General features: G+C 44.5%; 1 protein-coding gene across 1 annotated transcript in view; it reads right to left on the reverse strand.

The window, feature by feature from the left end:
• LOC136636807 (prolyl endopeptidase FAP-like) overlaps positions 1-20,701 on the reverse strand; it is a 61,992-nt gene that overhangs the window by 21,731 nt on the left and 19,560 nt on the right. The window contains exons 12-18 of the mRNA XM_066612097.1: positions 19,453-19,588; positions 16,261-16,305; positions 14,181-14,285; positions 14,009-14,079; positions 12,486-12,539; positions 9,609-9,733; positions 4,299-4,346 (exon numbers count right to left, since the gene is read on the reverse strand). Of these exons, the coding sequence (XP_066468194.1) occupies positions 4,299-4,346; positions 9,609-9,733; positions 12,486-12,539; positions 14,009-14,079; positions 14,181-14,285; positions 16,261-16,305; positions 19,453-19,588 (584 nt within the window). The remainder of the gene's footprint in view (positions 1-4,298; positions 4,347-9,608; positions 9,734-12,485; positions 12,540-14,008; positions 14,080-14,180; positions 14,286-16,260; positions 16,306-19,452; positions 19,589-20,701) is intronic.

Below are 20,701 nucleotides of genomic sequence, written 5' to 3' on the forward strand. Positions count from 1 at the left end.
TTATGTGTTTTTATTCAAAATTTACATTATAATTATAAATTATAATTACATTAAAATTTCTCTGTGTAGGCAATATAATTGGTTTTCAGCACAGTTCTAACCCCCAGGTTAGGAGGGCACAAGTCACTTGTGCTGACCTGGGGGTTTCACAAATGTGCCGTAAGGCACATTTGCGCAGACTTTAGAGGTGGGGAGGCCAGCGCAAGGAGTTGCACTGGCTTCCTTGCACCGGATCCAGGCACGGCAGGGTATGTTTGCGTTGCCTGACCTCAGCCACCATGGGTTCTTGCAGAGGGCATGGGGAAGGGGAGAAGAAGTGTTTCAGAGCAGGGGGAGGGTGGGTGGCAGGTGTTCTTGGGGGCGGGCAAGTGGGAAGTGGGAGGCCGGGCCAGGATCCAGCGGTTATGCTGGATTCTGACCCCATTTCTAGGAAGTGCAGACCATTTGTCCCCTTCCCCCAGATAAGGCAGAAGGCCCAGCAGTGGGTTTACTCAAGTCTTCGCCAACTATTTAGCCAATGCAGAGTAAAGCAGTCCCATGTCAGACCAGAAGGCCCGATGCGGGGTTCTGGATCCACTAGAGCAGAGCTCCGCCAGTCCCCCTCCCCCCACTCATCTCTCCGCCATCCAGTGCAAGGGACAAGCTCTGGGCGGCATGCGACAGGCTTCCAGCTGGTGCTGGCTCAAGCATGAGTGCTGAGCCAGCATCAGGACTGAGGTGGCGGTGAGTGTCACAGGTGTGCCTTATAGCACGTTTGTGACGCTCTGCGCTGATGGAAGGCCAGTACTGGGCCAACAAAGTCAGACGGATTACTTCTGTGGAAAGTCAATGGATTTAGTAATCCACTAATGAAGCCCAGTTAGAGCACAATCCTAACTGCACCTTATGGTGCACCTTATGGAGGGTCTCCGTGGGAGGAAGCCGCATTGGTGCATATAGATACGCCAACGTGCAGAGGCCAGCAGAAGCCTCTGTGGCGGCTTCCTCGCCACCGCTTGTGTCGTTGCGACTGTGCTGACACAAGAGGCAATGGTAGGCGTTGGGGGGGCAGGGAGGAGGCAGGAGGGGGGTATTTCGGAGTGGGGAGAGGGCGGGCAATGGGCGGCCTCATCTTAGTCGCTCTCTTTTGCACCTTTTCCATTTCCATTTCCACTCTTTTTTGAGATGCGGTGATGATTGCTGGGCTGGGGCACCTTCCTTATAAGGAAAGGCTACAGCATTTGGGCCTTTTCAGCCTAGAAAAGAGACGCCTGAGGGAGGACATGATTGAGACATACAAAATTATGCAGGGGATGGACAGAGTGGATAGGGAGATGCTCTTTACACTCTCACATAACACCAGAACCAGGGGGAAATCCACTAAAATTGAGTGCTGGGGGAGTTAGGACAGACAAAAGAAAATATTTCTTTACTCAGCGTGTGGTTGGTCTGTGCAACTCCTTGCCACAGGATGTGGTGACAGCATCTGGCCTGGATGCCTTTAAAAAGGGATTGGACAAGTTTCTGGAGGAAAAATCCATTACGGGTTACAAGCTATGGTGTGTATGTGCAACCTCCTGATTTTAGAAATGGGTGGTCAGATGGAAAGGAGGGTACCAGGATGCAGGTCTCTTGTTATCAGGTGTGCTCCCTGGGGCATTTGGTGGGGCTGCTGTGAGATACAGGAAGCTGGACTAGATGGGCCTATGGCCTAATCCAGTGGGGCTGTTCTTATGGACAGCTGAAAGAAACTAAAGCAAAAGAAATGCAGCACTTGGGTCTTCCATGTATGGCTAATATAAGGCTGATGCTCAAAATGGCTGTCTCAGGATATTTGGATGATGAACAAATACAACAAGTAGAAACGAACCATTAGAGACAAATGAAGCATTCCCTGATGGAGACTGGCCGTTAATTTGGACAAACTGTAATCTAACTATATATAGCTGTTTAATATTTATTTATTTATAGAATTTATGAACCACCCTTCAGCATAAGCTGACAGCATAAAAGGATCAAGTAGTATAGGCTTATTTAATCAGTAAAATACTGAATCTCTAGTATGGCTAAGCTCAATTAATCATTTGCTCGAGCGTCTTCAAGCTAAGTTCTTTAGAGGTATACTGGGTCTCCCTAGATGTGCTCATTGTGCAGCTACATGTTTAGAACTGGAGCAATCCTTGCTGGAGACTAGAGCGTGGCAGCTAACCTTTAAGTACTGGCTGCGTGTCCTTTTTCACACTAGCCAGGATAGTCTGCTATACCTTACGATTTTTGAACGTGATACTTCTGTGTGGCTCACTAGAGTCTGGAAGAAAATAGAATCTATGGGTCTTCTTTTCGACCATCTGGTCCTGTCTTTGGAAATAGAACTCTTTCTGAAAGTTAAACAGAGGCTTATGGAGATTGAAATTCAAAACCTTCTTAGCCAGACCACACGAACTTGTTCCCCCTTAAATTTCCACATTCCGTTAGCCCACAATCAGATGGCTTCTTATCTGACTCTTTTGATTAATCCTAAGGAATGTTGTGTAATTACACAAGCCAGATTTAATGTTGCTCCTTCAGCAGTAACCTCAGGAAGGTACCATAAGGTCCCTCTTCTTGATTGGCTCTGCCCTTGTTCTCTGCTCCACGTCAAGACACTCTCCCATACATTTTTCTCTTGTCCAACTCATTCGGCTTTGCGCTTTATTTATATAGAACCTAATCTAGCTAAGAAGAATGGGCTCCCAGAGCAGATGATACTTAGTAGTATGTGTTGCAGTATGTGTGGCCCAGTAGATGTGTTGCAGGGCACTGCTAATTTCCTTTGGTCAGTCGTAGAAAAGAATGGAAAGAGATTGGTGTAATGTTTATTTGTATGGTTTGTCTTCTTTTTAACCCTAAAATTCGTGTGAACTTTATCTTATTTTACCTTATCTTTATTTTTTAATTCATGATTTCTTTTTCTTTACATTTTTTATTTTATTTTATTGACTCATTTGTTGGAACATGAGTTAATGTCAATAAAGGTCTCTAAATCTAAATCTAAAATATAAGACACAGAAACAACAACATCATCATTACGAGAAAATCACTCATTTAGAAAGAAAGAAAGAAAGAAAGAAAGAAAGAAAGAAAGAAAGAAAGAAAGAAAGAAAGAAAGAAAGAAAGCATATTTGATATGTTAGACTAGTGCCTGGGCAGATATAAGTCTTTGTCAGGTATCGAAAGACATCAGATTGGGTGTCAGGCAAGTTTCTCTGGGGAGGGCATTCCAAATGCACAGCATGACAATTGGTCTCTCTGGTTACCATCTGGCTCAGACAGTGATGGCGACTCAGAGGAGGAGCATCAGTGAAGATCAAAAGGTTTTGAAAAATGTTTTTCAACATAAGATCATAAGGTTCATGTAGGTAGCCAAGCCCCAAGCAAGGAATATATGTTTGTATTGCATTATAGAGAAATAGAAGTACAGATAGATAGGTAGGCAGATAGGTCCTTGGCAACAGACTGCTTACTTATAGCCCAATCCTGAGCTCCCGTGGCACACAGCTTTGGCGGCACTGAAAACAGCTGCCTTTGCATCCTGTGCACCTCAGGCTACCGCAGGCAGCACTTTGGGAGAAGGGAATTTTTGTCCCCTTCCCTGAGGTAAGGCAAGTAGCCTCGTAATGGTAAAGTTAAAAGCATTCATGTAGGGCACCAAGCCCCACATGAACATGCAGGATCCGGTGGAGCAGAGCTCCACCAGACCTGCCTCCCTCTGTCCCCGCTCCCTCCTCTGGCATGCCTGCTCCCCGCCCTCTCCCCGCCTCCCCGTCATGCCTTCTCCTCACCGTCTCCCCATCCTCCACCCGCCTTCCTCCTCCCCAGAACACCACCTCCCAGCCTCCCCCCACTCCCGCTTTCCTTACCATGGCTTGGCAGTCCATGCAACCACTGAGCAGTGGAGGCCGGGCGCCCGCCTGGCTCTAGGCCAGAGCCAGCCAGTGCTGGGCTAGCACGGGCACTCACCCAGCATTAGGCCTCACAAACATGCCTTACGGCACGTTTGCAACAGTGCACGCCGGTTGTAAGCCGGCGTGTCAAGCTCAGAATTGGGCTCTTACTGCTTTAATTTGCTTATTAAAATGTAAATATATTGGCTGGAAGAGTATACTTTATGCAATAGAATGTAAGCCAAAGCATTTCTTGGCGAAATTCCAAACATTTTTTATCCTATATATTTTTACTCAGGCGTTAAGTTCAATGAATGTAAATTCCCAGGTAAGTGTGCACAGGGCTTCAATCATAAGCTAACAAAAAGGTACACAAAAATGTGTAGTACAACATACCTATGTCATATCTGCTATCGTAAATGGTAGAGATGGGGATACCTGGACCTGCAATGACATTTGGAACAAAAAAGAAAAATGAAAGTATAATCATTTACAACTAAATGAAACTAACATGAACTTGGTTGGTTGGTTGGTGTGATAAATACCCTGCACACACACACACACACACACACACACACACACACACACACACACACACTTTTTTGCTATCTTTCTTGTATTTTTGGACGCTTTTAACTTCCCAAAAGCATCTGTATAATTTCAGCAGCTAAAAGCATAATCTCACAGGGAGCCTTTGTTTTATGTCTGTGTGAAACTCCATTATGAGAGAGAGAGAGAGAGAGAGAGAGAGAGAGAGAGCGCATGTGGATTGGGCTCCTTTTTCTGTCTGGAGTGGCTACACCCCCACACCAAGATTGGTATGCACTTAGTGACTGGGCAGCTGAGTCTGTCCATCTAGGTCAAGGAGTGAGGTGGAGTGATCCAGGTGGGTTCTAGTCCTCCAATCAGGTAACCTGATGGCATCATCAAAGCAAATTTGTATGCTCTCCCACCCATGAGTCCATCATACCATCCTGCCCAGGAAGTCCATGATTATACTCTGCTAGCTGCTTGAGTGACTCATTTGTTGGGACCTCAGAGAGAAGCATGCACTTGCCCGCCCGCTCACCCAAGTGCAAGTACAGGGATTCCTTGAACAAATGTAAGTAGGTCCAACCTGTTCTCCCCTATCATGGCCCTGATCCAAATCATCCCCTCATCAGCTGCAATTAGCCATGGATAATAGGCTGACAGCCCAATCCTAACCAACACTCCAGCACCAAAGCAGTTGTGCCAAAGCATGCTGCATCCTGAGGTGGTGGGGGCAGTCATGGAAGCCTCATCAAAGTAAGGGATGCTTGTTCCCTTACCTTAGGGCTACTTTGTGGCTGCATCAGCGCCAGAAAGTTGGCTAGGACTGGGCTGTAAAAGGGGCTTGGGGAAGGGATTTAAGTTGGGGAATCAATATGAGGGAAAAAAGGATTGGGCCTCAATTCAATTATGTGTCTCCTGCAGCTGCTTTTGCAAGAAGAAAATTACACTGGGAAGTATAAATTATGGAACCTATTGTGTAGTAGTTGTGCTTCATATTCACTTCCTAGCACGGACATTGATAGTGTTAAATAACAGTGTGATGAATAGGAATACTGTCGAGTATAGATTTGGGCAATACAGAGAGTTTCTCAGCCTAATAGAATGGTCTGCACCTCGTGGATGATGTCAGACATGCTGCTTAGGAAACCAAGAAATGTAACCTTTCAGTAAGAGAACTTTTTGTGCTCAGAGACAAGGTGATGCCCAGCTCTAACTGTTACATAACCTGGGCCCAAAATTAACCATGCTCAATGGGAACCAGAGAAGTTGTCGTAACACATTTCTCAAGGTGAGCACATTTCCTGTGTGATCACATCCTTGACTAGGATGATTGAAAGATGTTATCATCTTGTTAAGTTTGCTTCTTTGCTTAGCTGCGGACTCTATTATTGGCATGCTTGAAAATTCAGTTCAAATCATAAACGTTATTAACTACAGAGAAAGCAAATAACTAGATATACTTTTACAATAGCAAGAATCCATTAGAATTATAGGGTTCCAACAGTGGCATTATCACTGTCTTGTGAGCATTTTCAAATGTTCAGTATTAATCCATAGATCTATACATATCTAGATGTATTGCTTGTCTGCACACTTCCTTTTTGTACAAATAGAGTTCATCATCGGCATCCTTCAGTGGTATTGCACTCTGTATGCAAAATTGTATGGTATTGCACTCTGAAAAGTGGTTCTGGAATAGCATCTAGTGTGGCTGAAAAGGCCAATTTGGGAGTGACATTCCCTTCCACACTGGAAGCAAATGTAGTCTGTCCTGGTGTGTCTCCCTGGCTATGGGCCTTTGTCTCTTTGCCTCAGTCTGTTGGGTGAGTTTCTCTTCAAACTGGGAAAGGCCATGCTGCACTGCCTGCCTCCAAGCACGCTGCTCAGAGGCCAAGGTTTCCCACCTGTTGAGGTCCATTCCAAAGGCCTTCAGATCCCTCTTGCAGATATCCTTGTATTGCAGCTGTGTCTATCTGTAGGATGCTTTCCTTGCACGAGTTCTCCATAGAGGAGATCCTTTGGGATCCGGCCATCGCCCATTCTCACGACATGACCAAGCCAACGCAGGCGTCTCTGTTTCAGCACTGCATACATGCTAGGGATTCCAGCTCGTTTCAGGACTGTATTGTTTGGAACTTTGTCCTGCCAGGTAATACCGAGGATGCGTCAGAAGCAGCGCATGAAAAGCGTTCAGTTTCTTCTCCTGTCATGAGTGAAGAGTCCATGACTCGCTGCAGTACAGAAGTGTACTCAAGACGCAAGCTCTGTAGACCTGGATCTTGGTATGTTCCGTCAGCTTCTTGTTGGACCATACTCTCTTTGTGAGTCTGGAAAATGTGGTGGCTGCTTTACCGATGCATTTGTTTAGCTCGGTATCAAGAGAAAGAGTGTCGGAGATCGTTGAACCAAGGTACACAAAGTCATGGACAACCTCCAGTTCATGCGCAGAGATTGTAATGCAGGGAGGTGAGTCCACATCCTAAACCATGACCTTTGTTTTCTTAAGGCTGATTGTCAGTCTAAAGTCTTGGCAGGCCTTGCTAAAACAATTCATGAGCTGCTGAAGATCTTTGGCAGAGTGGGTAGTGACAGCTGCATTGTCGGCAAAGAGAAAGTCACGCAGACATTTCAGCTGGACTTTGGACTTTGCTCTCAGTCTGGAGAGGCTGAAAAGCTTTCTGTCTGATCTGGTCTGGAGATAGATGCCTTCTGTTGCAGTTCAAAGGCATGCTTCAGCAGGACAGTGGAGAAAATCCCAAATATCCCAGGCACAAGAACACAGCCCTGCTTCACTCCGCTTCGGATGTCAAAGGGGTCTGATGTAGAGCCATCAAAGACAACAGTGCCCTACATGTCCTCGTGGAAATACCTGATGATGCTGAGGAGCCTGGGTGGACATCCGATCCTGGGGAGAATCTTGAAGAGGCCATTCCTGCTGACCAAGTCGAAAGTCTTTGTGAGATCTATGAAGGCTATAAAGAGTGGCTGTCATTGTTCCCTGCATTTCTCCTGCAGTTGTCTAAGGGAGAATACTATATCAGTGGTGGACCTGTTGGCTCGGAATCTGCATTGTGATTCTGGATAGACGCTCTCTGCAGGTACCTGGAGCCTCTTTTAGTGCAACTCGGGCAAACACCTTTCCTACAACGCTAAGGAGAGAGATGCCACGGTAGTTATTGCAGTCGCCCCTGTCGCTTTTGTTCTTGTACAGCGTGACAATGTTTGCATCCCTCATGTCCTGGGGTACTCCACCTTCTCTCCAGCAGAGACAGAGGATTTCATGCAGCTCCGTGGCAATGATCTCTTTGCAGCACTTTAGGACTTCAGCAGGGATGCTGTCTTTCCCAGGTGCCTTGCCAGAGGCAAGGGAGTCCAGGGCCACATTAAGTTCTTCTAGGGTTGCTTCACTGTCTAGCTCCTCCAACACAGGCAGGCACTCAATGTTGTTCAGCGCTTCTTCGGTAACTACATTTTCTCTGGAATATAGCTCAGAGTAGTGCTGCACCCATCGTTCCATCTGCTGCGCCTGGTCCTGGATGACCTCACCTGTGGCAGACTTCAGAGGGGGAATTCTCTTCTGTGTTGGACCTAGGGCCTGCTTGATACCATCATACATCCCCCTGATGTTGCCTGTGTCAGCTGCTATCTGTATCTGGGAACAGAGTTGGAGCCAGTAGTCATTAGCACATCTCCTGGCAGTCTGCTGGACTTTGCTGTGAGCAGCTCGGAGGACCTGCAGCAAAGTCCCTCGGGACCCTCGGAGGACCCTCGGAGGACCCTCGGAGGGAAGGACCCTCAGAGTTGCGCTCACTGGGACAGGCCTTGTATGCTGCTTGAGCTCTCCTCTTTTCCTCAATGACTGGTTGTAACTCCTCAGAGTGGGCTTCAAACCAGTATGCCATCTTGTTGGTCTTCTTGCCGAATATGGACAAGGCAGTGTTGTAAACAGCATTCTTGAAATGCTCCCATCTGTTGGATGTATTTGCATTGGCCAGGCCTTGAAGAATTTCCTCAAGCGCTCGTACAGATCGAGTTATTCAGGTTATATTTGTGCTACTTTCAAATACAATTCCATGCATGTATTTCTTCTCTTGAACATATTTCTGAAACTCAAATGACAAACAAGGCTTCTCAATAGCACTTCCTTCTTTGCTGATGCCATAAAAATCAAGCATTCCGTGATTCATATCAACTTAAAATACCCCATGCTAACACCTACCTTAGCAGATTAGTAACTATATAATGGATGGCTAAGCTATTGCTTCAGTAATTTCTTTCTCTTTTGGTTAGGGCTGTAATCCTATACATGCTTTTCTGGGAGTAAGTCCCATTGAACTTCATAAGACTTATTTTTGAGTAGTTGTGCCTAGGATTATACTGGGGCAGCCCAATCTTATTGGGTGCCTACAGAGGTGGATCTCCTGATCCGCTGCTATAAGTGCCGGTGAGGTGCTGCAAAAGGTATGCTGTTATCATGTGCTGTGGGGATTGCACATGTACCAACACCCACATAAGCTGTGCTGGAGCAGGTAAGGTGGCAGCAGGGATGTGAATCATAGGGGAGGATGGGGGAATTGGAGAAAGGAGATCTTGGTGGCAGCAGAACATGCCAGTGCATTCTTTCCCCTTTCTCAGCCTGTCCCAAGCCCCACTCAGACTTATGCCAGCTAAATGACTGGCATAAGTGAAGAGATCCACTGGTGGTTAGGCAACCTACTGTTGACTGTTAGGCTGCCTACCACTGGTTGTCTGGTCTTTTCGCTCCCCCCTACCATCAGATGCAATGCATGCTCCATTGGCTCTGCTACATTGTGTGAACTGGTGGGGGATAGGATTGGGGCCTTAGGATTGAAACACAGTGTTCTGCAGATCATGCCTTCAGCCTGTATATTTTTTAAAAAGGAATATAGTTACAATTTACAAACATTTCTAGAGTACAAACATTTCTACCCAGAGACAGAGCCCATTCTGGAAGCTGCATTCACAAATGTAGTCATTCTTATGCCTGATCCCGATAATGCGATTCATATACAAAAAGAGGATTCCACACAGATTAATTTTCTTTTGATATAATCCTGAATGTTTCATTTGTGATTATGGTGCTTTGGAACAGAATGCTTACTGTATATCTGAAAAGCACAACTGAGATTCTGATTTGTCTGCATGACATACCATAACAATTTAGAGAATAATAGTTGGCGTTGTAACTGAATCTTGCACCATAGAGCTGGCATCTTTCTTTTCTCAAATTGCAAGTAATGCACTGCTTAGTTACAGGGTTTGTTCGAAGATTAATTCTGCAATAAAAAGGAAGATTTAAAAAAATTACTTTCTCAAATTTCCTTACACACATGGAAGCTTCCATGCACTCCCACGGCATCTCGAAGAGTTATCTATACTTCAACACTGCCAGGAGCTGGTATTTAACTTTCTGTCTTCAGGGAACACTTTTCCTATAGACTTCTATACTTGGGAAACCCTGAATAGACAACTCCTATGTTTTACAGAAGACTTTGGAGCATATCTTAGGGTGCCCAATCAGTTCATGTGGAACAAGCTGGTTTTGCCTCATCATTGCTCTGCATGAACCCAAAAATGCGCTTTGGAACAAATTCAGCACTTGCACTATGCCTTTTAGGGTAGCATGGACAGCCTGACATTAGTGTCCGTCTCACACAGAGACACCTCAAAATCTTCTAAGGAGCCCCAGAATTTCTTGGAACATGGCTTGAAAACAACAGTGGTAGTGAATATGTTTATCTAAAACAGTAGTCTCCAAATTGCAGGACTGCTGCATTTTTAAAAAAGCCTTTCTCGCGTGGCACAGCGCTTACAATTTCGCACCACAATCCCTTACCTTTCAATCCAACCTCCTCACAATCTTGAACCGGACAGCCACTTTTACTGCCTATCACCCAGCAGGCTCTGGGACCTGATTTCTGGGTAGAAGCAGCTGCCCAACAAAGGTTTGTGAAGAGATTGGATGGGAATTGAAGAGGCTGAGCTGCAGAACGGTGTCATGCCACATGGGGAAGGCTTTTTCTTAACACCAGATCCAGTCCACAGGCCATAGTTTGAAGCCTGCTAATTTAAAACATCAGAAGCTACCATTCAGAAAACCTACTAGAGTGGCAAGCAATGACAACAGAACAAAGGATATAATAAAACACAAATAAAATGCAGAAACAAAACTTTAAGTCCAAAGATGTGACAAGAGCTCAGCAGAGCAGAACAAAACTACAACAGCTTTGATCACACTCCTAAATGCCTGGGCAAACAAAAATATCTTCACTTGATTTTAAAACAGCACTGCTGTCAATGCCAGATGAGTAAGGGGACTATGTCTGAAAAAGCCCTCTCTACATCCACCTAATTTCAGGTGGTGGAAGCCTCCAAATTGATAAACGTAACATCTGGATGAGCTCATACGGTTGAAGGCAGCCCTGAGAGGTCTAATAGACACATTGCAGCACCCACAGAACTCTGGACTGGTCTGCTTCACTGCCCTTCTGTGCTCTCAATTACTGATGAAGAGTGCTGGATCTTTTCTTTCCCTTTCTTTTCTTTAATTTTTTTAATCATACCCATCTCATTCCTAGAGGGAGTCCCAACATCTGTTTTCACAGTTAAACAGTGAAAACAGACAGCAATAAAACAAGAATATTACACAATAAAAACACCCCAGAGAGAGGCAAAAAAAAAAAAAAAATTAACTAAACATAACCATAAAAAGCATGACCAAAAAATGTATCTTCAACAAACATCAAAATAAAAGGTTAGAAGAGGCTCAGCAGAACTCCTAAGGGAGCAAGTTCCATGAGGAGGGAACTGCCGCTTAGAAAGCCTTACTGTGCACTCTTTTTAAAGCAAATTCTTATGGGTAGAATGCCATTCTAATGAGCCTTGTGATTATGGATATGGAAAAGGAGATGACAGTTACTCTGCAGCAATCACAACAACGAGAGTGTAATGTTCACATATTTATCTTAAGGTTGTAATTAATTAAATCATTTCGATCAATCAAAAACTTTTTAAATAGAAGGCATCACCAATGTTTTGAAATGGTTAATGACGTTTAAAATGCATTAAAAACATTTTAAATGGTTAATGGTTAAAAGCGCATTTTTAAAAATGGTTAATAACGCTTAATACGCATATTCAGAAAAACTGAAGATGGCAGACCCTGTCTGAGAAGAGACATTCCCCCTTCACTTTCCCAGAGGAGAGAATGCCTCTTCTAATACAAAATGATGGTAGTAGTCACATGAAAATGTATAAAGATTTTTGAAATCATTAAGAACCCAACCATATCTATCTCTCCAGCAGTTGCAGCCGACCTCCTGAAGCGCACATCTACATGGGGGGCAGTCCCAGAGGTTTCCTCCAGATAAAGAAAGGTGTGTTCCCTTTCCCAGGTGTAAGCCTCTACTCTCCTGCTGGGTCTATTCAGTCCTATGCCAGTGATTTTGCTGGTGCAAGTCCAAGTGGATCCTGGTAGGTGGATCAAGGCCAGGAAGCTGCTGCTGCCACTGATACCTTCCCAGCCTCAACACACATTCCAGAGCATTGAGTTAAGATGCTTCATGTTGGGCTGTGAGGTCCAACATGAGGCTCTAGATCTGGTGGATCAGAGCTCTGCCGGTCCTCTATGCCTCGCTCCCTCTCCTGTTACACCTTTTCCCTGCCTCCCGCTGCCCCAGAATGCCTCCCCCCACATACCCACTCACCTCTCTGCTGCCCAGCGCTTTTCACAGAGCACCGGGTGGCAGTCCATTGGCCTCTGACCAGAACTGGCCGAGAGCAGACTCACTCTGGGCCAGTGCTAACAGTCACAGTGGTGCCTTACAGCATGTTTGCAACAGCGCATGCTGGCAGTAAGCCCGCACACCTTCTACAAGATTGGGCTCTTTGTTGTCTACATTGTTTCCATGATATACTTGATGAGCGTTTCACAATTACTGATGGAATCAATCTACCTTGATGCCTCTCAATTATCAGGAATGCCTCAGAAAAACAGAAAGCAAACAATTTTACCAAATGGTAGCTTACTTGTAAATATTTCTTCTTCCTGGATATCCTTCAAATTCGTTGCTCGCATAGTATCTGGGAGGCAATTGATGTTATCAGAGAAATTATGCTTCAGCAGAGTGAGAAAATCATAACATATTAATTAGCATTAAGCATTCAACTTTGCTAGGTTGCTGGAGAAAAACAAATTGATCATGCTGGAGTATCTAGAAATCCCAGAGATTTAGAGTGCAATCCTAACCCCTTATGTCAGTGCTTTCCAGCCCTGACTTAAGGGCAATGCAGCTCTGAGGTAAGGGAACAAGCACTCCCTGACTTTGAGGAGGCCTCCGTGAGCGACAACCAACTGCAAGATGCAGCACACGTCCCATTGGCATCTCTATGCCAGTGCTGGAAAGTACGGACATAAGGGGTTAGGATTGCACCCTTAGAGGAGCAGCGACAGAGAAGGTGAGCACACCCCCCACCAGGTCCTGTCAGGGAGGGATGAATTCAATGATGGGATGAATCCCACCTCCTCCTCCTCTCTCCAATCAGCCTTTCAGAAAGGTGTACAGAAAGCTTTACAAACTCTCTGGATTTATGTATCCAGCATGAAAAAAATTGGATATTTGGGCTATACTATAACCATGGAAGTCACCTTCACAATGTTTATAGGCAAATTACTGGGTGGCTCCATGACTAAATTATGGGTTTGCATCACTGAATTCCTATTTATTCAAAATGCTAGACTAAGAGATTGTCAGTTTTTTTAAAGTCAGATGTCTCCATACATCTCTGAAGGTGGTCCTCTGTACATAGATCCCTGGCTAGATTAAGAACTGGGAGCACATTGGGTACTTGCAGTTCCTCCCACCAAGGTAGCTTCCGGCTACACTTGGTGTCTGGCTGTAGAAATCAGTAATAGTGATAATTTGCTGTTTCGGTGGAAAAAGCAGGGTGGGGAGGGTGGATTTATGCTTCCCCGTTTACCTTGTCTCCACTCCTCTCCCTTCCTCTGCATTTCTAGGTTGTAAGCCCTTTAAAGCAGAGTCTCGTTCTCTCATTCTGTGTAAAGTGCCTGTATATTGCTGGGGTTATATAAATAATAATAATAATAATAGCTTAGTTCCCTTTCCTCCATTTCCATTCATCATGAAATAGCTGATCAGTTTGATAGCTCTTTTGGAAATAGGTTCTGCTGTGCTTGCAGCCACAGCAGATGAATAAGGCCTGGAAAGTTAGACATTGGCATACAAGAATAGATATTACACGCATTAAAAATTAGCACAATGTATAAATTACGTATCTGCAGGGCTGAATTGTTAGGCACTTCTAGAAATGTGCCCCTCTACATAAATAGTGACCCATCTGTCCTTAACATGCAGGTTCAATCCAATGTCAAAGCCTTTCCAGACATTGTTAAGCAAAATCCATTTCATGTTGCCATAGGGAAAGGCCCTCAGATTCCTGACCTTTGAAAATGGAGTTATACTCTAAATCAAACTGGAAAGCCATTTTACAAGCAAAATAAACCCAAACATCACGTGTTAGAGAATGCTTACATTGCATTATCTGTGACTTTGTAAATGTATGTTGCTTCCCACTTTCCACTCGTGATTTGCACTGCTTTCTCCTGTGAAAACATTTAAAGGCAATGTCAGAGGTTTTATTTTAGGGACATGCTCTAAAACATGCATATATGTGAATTTTAATTTAATGTATTACTTGACATACCACTGAATCTTTGATGTAATGAATATGCTTGTAACCATTCTTGTCACTAAAAATTTTGTAGTATGAAGTGGCATCTGAAGTAAAATATGGTGCTGAAACAAAGAACTGCACACCAAAAAACAAACAGAAAAGGTAGATGAAGCAGAGATATTTGGATATTTAAAAAAAACAACAACATACAGGATAGGCATGCCATCTGATGTGCAGTGCAATCCTAAGTGCTAGGTTTGGTTGGCACAAGTCACTTGTGCTGACCAGGGGGTGTTGCAAATGTGCCGTGAAGCACGTTTGCACCGACTTTAGACTTGGGGAGGCCAGCACAAGGAGTTGCACTCGCATCCCTGCGCTGGATCCAGGCCCAGCAGGGTAAGTTTGCGGCAGCTGAGCTTGACCAATGCAGGAGTCGGGGGGGAGGTGTGGGGAGGGCAGGAAGAAGGTGTTTCAGGGCAGGAGGAGGGCAGGCAGCAGGTGTTCTCAGGGATGGGTGTGCAAGCGGGGGAGGTGTGGAAGGCGGGGCCAGGATCCAGCAGTTATCCGGATCCTATTCCTGAGCAGCTTGGAGAAGCCTCTTGCTGCTCCGGTTTACTCAGATTTGCGCCATTTCCTGAGGTGGCTCAGATGCAAGTAGACCCATTGGGGCAAGTGCAGTGCAACAGGGGGTAAGGGGAGAGTTTTCTCCTTGCCTCGGGTTGCGCCGATTCTGGCCCCAAACTTGTGCCGATGCAGCGCAGGCCCACCGGCCTGCCTGCTCCACAGCAAGTTAGTATTGCGCCCCTAATCACACTTTGATTCTATGCTACAAACTGGAACAGCCAGCCGTCCTCTCCTGATGATAGCCAAAGTTCATTAATGGGTGGAGAAAAGGATTGAATAAGAAGTGCAAGTCCAATGTGTCTCAAACAATGCACAGTTCAGTTTCTGAAAGGAAATGTGAGAAAAACCTGTAGAAGTTGCTACACATATTAGCTGAAGAGTCTAATAAGGGGGTAATTTTTGCAACCAGCTAAGATGAGGATGTGGTGATATTGTGTCACATGTTGGTTGCAGGGGCATCCTGGGCTCAGATTGCGTTGTACTTTTATTTAAAGTACAGATTTATTTTACATTTAATGACAGCGTAACAACACTTGCGGTTTTTGGGTCCATATGAGGCTTCACCTTTAGAAAATTCCATCCCCCTTGTGACTTTTCATGAGCAGGGGGAAAAGAAGGAGAAATTAGAAAAATAACTTTTACACCATGCCTGGGCTTCATGCTCTACTAGCATTAACCCTGCGTCAAAAGATATTTTTCTAGAGTGCCAATGCAAATATGGGGGAGTTCCGTAACACACCTTCGGAGCTTTGTCAAAGGCCAAATGACAGGATTTGAATGAATGGTTGGTTGGCAACCTTCAGTCTCGAAAGACTATGGTATAAGCCTACAGCACCTGCTATTCCCAAGTGGTCTCCCATCCAAGTACTAACCAGGCCTGACTCTGCTTAGCTTCCAAGATCAGGCGAGATTGGGCATGTGCAGGGCAACTGTTACCTGCTGAATGAATGAAATTTGAGAAGAAGCAAGTCCCAGCCCTCACCAGCATCATAGTCCCAATCAGATCCTTGCCTTCATAGCTGCTATTAAACTTAATAAAACAGTGAGAGAACCAACCACAGATCTCCCAATGCAGTGTCTTTTCTTCTTTCCCCCTTCCTTACATGATTTATATCCTTTCCCTTCAAAATAATGGAGCACTCAAGGCCTTGGTCCTTCTTAGGACAAATCAACACTGATCTCAGGGGCCACGTACATAAACATGGAAGTGTATTGCCTTGTTTAAGTTGTTACATGTTCACAACTGTAATATGTAAATACATCTTTATTCTTTCTTAGTGTGTTTTTTTTCCTTAAATGATGCCTCATTTTTATTTATTTTTAATACCATCTGTGCTTGTTACCAGTAAACAACAGTTTTCGAATTAAATCTGTGTAAGTGCACGGATTGACAACTGTGAAAAGCAAAAAAGTCTCCTGCCTAGATCAATTAGGAGATAACTATTACTTGTAACAAACCAAAGTATAACGAGAACAAAAATCTTACTCCGCCAGCCCATCCTGACCGGCTCTCTTCAATATGCTGACGATCCTGTAAAACAAAAGTGAAGCCACAGCATCAGTGGCAGAAGTGAATGGATTTCTTCATATGAGAAAGCAGAAGACCTTCAGTCAAAAATGGAAACTAAGGACTAGCTCAGACACTTTCCTAGGTGGCGACAATTTCATGCAGCAAGAAGTGGAGGTGGCCACCCTTCCTTCTGCTACACAGATAATTTCATGCATATTGCAGGCACTCCAACAGTATCAGGCCTGGAGGGAGGGTAGAGGGGCAAATGCTCCAAGCGCCATGTCTGTGCGGCATTGCAGACCACTCGGGAAGCCTTCTGAGGTTTCTGATGCAATCTTAAATCACACTTCTGGTTTCTGGAAAGTACTGCTTAAGACTTCGTGGGACGCCACAGAAGGCTTCCTGAGTCATCCCTAACGCCGCATGAGGCTCGGTTGCACCAGGTAAGTATGTGGGGGTGCAGGGGTGGCGGCATTGTGGACCTTTGCCCCGGGGTGCATAGAGGGGAGGTCCATTACTGTACTCCATGCTGATACCTTCTGGAGGAATCTTGGGTGTGACTGGGAGCCACCACAGAACACCCACGTTGCAACTGAACATTTTGTGAGACTTTTCTACTTGAGACCAGTGTCCTCAGAGCCCTAAACCGCATTTTTAAGGGGTCATTCTATACATACAGTCCCCCCACTCTAATTTTTATCTCCATCTTTACAGTGACTTCCATGGAATATCTTGTGCAGACTGGTACCAAAGTACCATTACACAAGTCTTATAGACATTGATTTATGACTCATTTGCAAGGTTTCGAATATACTGCCAAAATTCTACATTCATTTTAGGTTCAGACTTTTAGCATTCCAATTTCTAAATGAGAAATAAATACAGTACTTAACAGGCTCTGGTTGACAACACTGCATAGAACTTTTTATACACATACATAACATGTTTTATTTTCTGCTAGATTTATTTAAATATTTGTTGATGAAAACATTTTTTTCACAGTCTGGAGCCCTGCAAAATGTTCTCCATAAATTTGGTCTCTGAAAGAAGCATTTTGCATTTTTAAAAATCCACAACATTGTATCTCGTCAACATCAAGGGTTATGCCGTTGCCTCTGGAAATGGCTCGGTACTGTACTAAACCAAACATCGCCTGTCGTTTTGATGTTGGGCTTAAAGCTGGAAGAACTGGGTACAAATTCCTACTCACCCATGAATCTTGCTGGGAAACTATGAGGCAGTCAGTATCTCTTAGTCTAACCTATCTCAAAGGTTTGTTGTGAGAATAAAAGGAGGGGAAAGAACCATGTACTCTGCCTTAAGCTCCTTGAAGGAATGGTGGCATATAAATGTGACACGGATTATTAGTATTATCTATGACTGTTGAGAAAACTGGTCTGCTTTGTATTTTGTAACAGGAAAAAATAAGAACACACAAATGATTAGGAAACATACATACCAGGACTGGCACTGGTTAGAGAAGACCCATTGCAGAGCAGGAAGGGTAAGGGAAAACAATTCCTCTTTCCCCTCCAAAGACTCCAATTTCCCCCCTCCCGAGATAAAGCTCACCCATTTTGGGCATGGCTGCATTGGTGGGGTGGAAGGATAGGCTTGGACACTTAGGGCCAACCCCATCCAACTTTCCAGCACTGATGCAGCCATACTGCAGTCACAAGGTAAGGGAACAAACATTCCCTTACTTTGAGGAGGCTTCCGTGTCCCTCCCCCCACAGCAGGATGCAGCACTTGCTCCCTTGGCAGGGCTACATCAGTGCTGGAAAGTCAGATAGGATTGGGCCCACAGTCATATAAGTAAGCTAATTGATTTCTACAGGATTGTTCCTGTTTGAAAAGCAGGGTTGATGTATTAATGATATTGGCAGCTGATAACTCAAACACCTGCACTTTATTTTTACCCAAAGGGTTAGATTTTCTAATGAAGCACTCCCTTGGGTAGCTATTGAGTACAATGATAAAGTTCAGGGCACATCTCTGGGTTTGCAGAAGCATATCTTCTGGCACTATTTGATCAAGATATTTTTATTATCTCCCAGTATATGAAGTAGTCCACATTTCTTACGCATAACGTACGGCTTAATCAGGAAACAAAGTAAGAGATGGAAATATTTTCCCCCAGAGATCTTTTGTGCAAACACAGCTTAATGGAGTTCTACCATCTGTTCACACTCCTGTTAACTAACCACCGGTGTGCAGATTTATACGATAAGAGCACTTTATAAATGGATGAGAGAGATTTTTGCAACAGGTAGGTGAGGACACAGTAAACACTAACAAACTGAGGAGTCCAAATGTACTAGATTTAGAACCTGACAGTGTCAAAATGCTGATCAGTCTAGTTCCAGAAAAATATCAGAGAGGCAACCTCAGTATTTTTTTGGCTTGGCCTTTTATGTTGTCATTATAGTAACTTGAAAGCCAAGTCCACTTCTCAGGCTGATCAGTGGGGCCTCAGCCAAAGAACATGGGGGTGAAAAAATGAAATGTAAGTAAGGTAGACCTCGGGAATATAAGAAAGGCTAAAAACGATGGGTCAAGCAGCAGCATAAAATAGCTTTTCTTCAGCTTCCTTACAGGCAGGGTAAAGGAAAAGGAAGCATGATGCTTGGCCTCCACCACTGCTACAACCTGAGGAAGGCTATAGCTCACTTGAAGTGCACATGCTTTGGATGCAGAAGGTCCCAGGTTCATTCCCTGGTGCTTCCAGGTAGGACTCTGATAGATCTCTTCCTGAAATCCTGGACAGCCACTGCCAGTCAATGTAGACAACATTGAGCTAGATGGATCAATGGTTTGACTAGGTATAAAAAACTTTATATGATTCATCTGAAACATTTTTACTGAAAGAAATGCTGAAGATTGGATGCAATCTTTTGTAAAGACTAGCAAAGAATTAAAAGGAAACAGCCTCCCCAATGATTCTGAAATGGGGACGGGGAGAGAACGATGCCTTTTTTAATGTTTACCTAAATTTAGACAAAGCTCTTTGAGAACAGCACATTGGGAATTGTATAATAATATTGGGAAGACCCTGCTTCATTTTTTTTTTTTTTGAACAGAAATAGCAGGATTAATGTGAATGCTCACATATTCAAACTATGCCTACCACTCTTATTCATATAACAATAACTCTGGCGAAGGAGATACCTCTGGGCAGTACCAGGCTCTGGAGCGGTCACTGTAGTCACAGATTGCTGAGACAGAGAAGTTCTGGATTCTTTTCAGCCACTGCACACAAATCCGATTATCTGTTACCCATGTAATCCAAGTGACATAGTGATCACTGAAAAGTGGACAGAAAAGGAAAGGAACAGTGCAGCATACTATTGCATTAATGCATCTATATAGGTCAGATCCTAGTGTTTGAAAGGCAACACAAAGTCAAAAGCCACTCTAGTCATTTGTTTCAAATTCATAAAGTGGATTTGATTCATAGAGTGGATCAGGACAGAGATCTTGGGGTGGTGGTGAACAAGTCGATGAAAGTGTCAATCCAATGTGTGGCGGCAGTAAAGAAGGCCAATTCTATGCTGGGGATTGTTAGAAAAGGTATTGAGAACAAAACAGCTAATATTATAATTTTGTTGGCAACCTTCAGTCTCGAGAGACTATGGTATCGCGCTCTGAAAGGTGGTTTTGGAACATTGTCTAGTGTGGCTGAAAAGGCCAATTCGGGAGTGACAATCCCTTCCACAACGGGAGCAAGTGCAGTCTGTCCCTGGTCTGTCTCCCTGGCTATGGGCCTTCCTTCTTTGCCTCTTAGCCTCAGACTGTTGGCAAAGTGTCTCTTCAAACTGGGAAAGGCCATGCTGCACAGCCTGCCTCCAAGCGGGCCACTCAGAGGCCAGGGTTTCCCACTTGTTGAGGTCCACTCATAAGGCCTTCAGATCCCTCTTGCAGATGTCCTTGTATCGCAGCTGTGGTCTACCTGTAGGGCACTTTCCTTGCACGAGTTCTCCATAGAGGAGATCCTTTGGGATCCAGCCATCATCCATTCTCACGACATGACCGAGCCAACGCAGGCGTCTCTGTTTCAGCAGTGCATACATGCTAGGGATTCCAGCACGTTCCAGGACTGTGTTGTTTGGAACTTTGTCCTGCCAGGTGATGCCAAGAATGCGTCGGAGACAGCGCATGTGGAAAGCGTTCAGTTTCCTCTCCTGTTGTGAGCAAAGAGTCCATGACCACGTTTTCCAGACTCACAAAGAGAGTCTGGTCCAACAAGAAGCTGACGGAACATACCAAGATCCAGGTCTACAGAGCTTGCGTCCTGAGTACACTTCTGTACCGCAGCGAGTCATGGACTCTTTGCTCACAACAGGAGAGGAAACTGAACGCTTTCCACAATATTATAATGCCGTTGTACAAATCAATGGTAAGGCCACATCTGGAGTAT

This window comes from Tiliqua scincoides, chromosome 1 (assembly GCF_035046505.1).
Source record: "Tiliqua scincoides isolate rTilSci1 chromosome 1, rTilSci1.hap2, whole genome shotgun sequence".
Lineage (NCBI taxonomy): Eukaryota > Metazoa > Chordata > Lepidosauria > Squamata > Scincidae > Tiliqua > Tiliqua scincoides.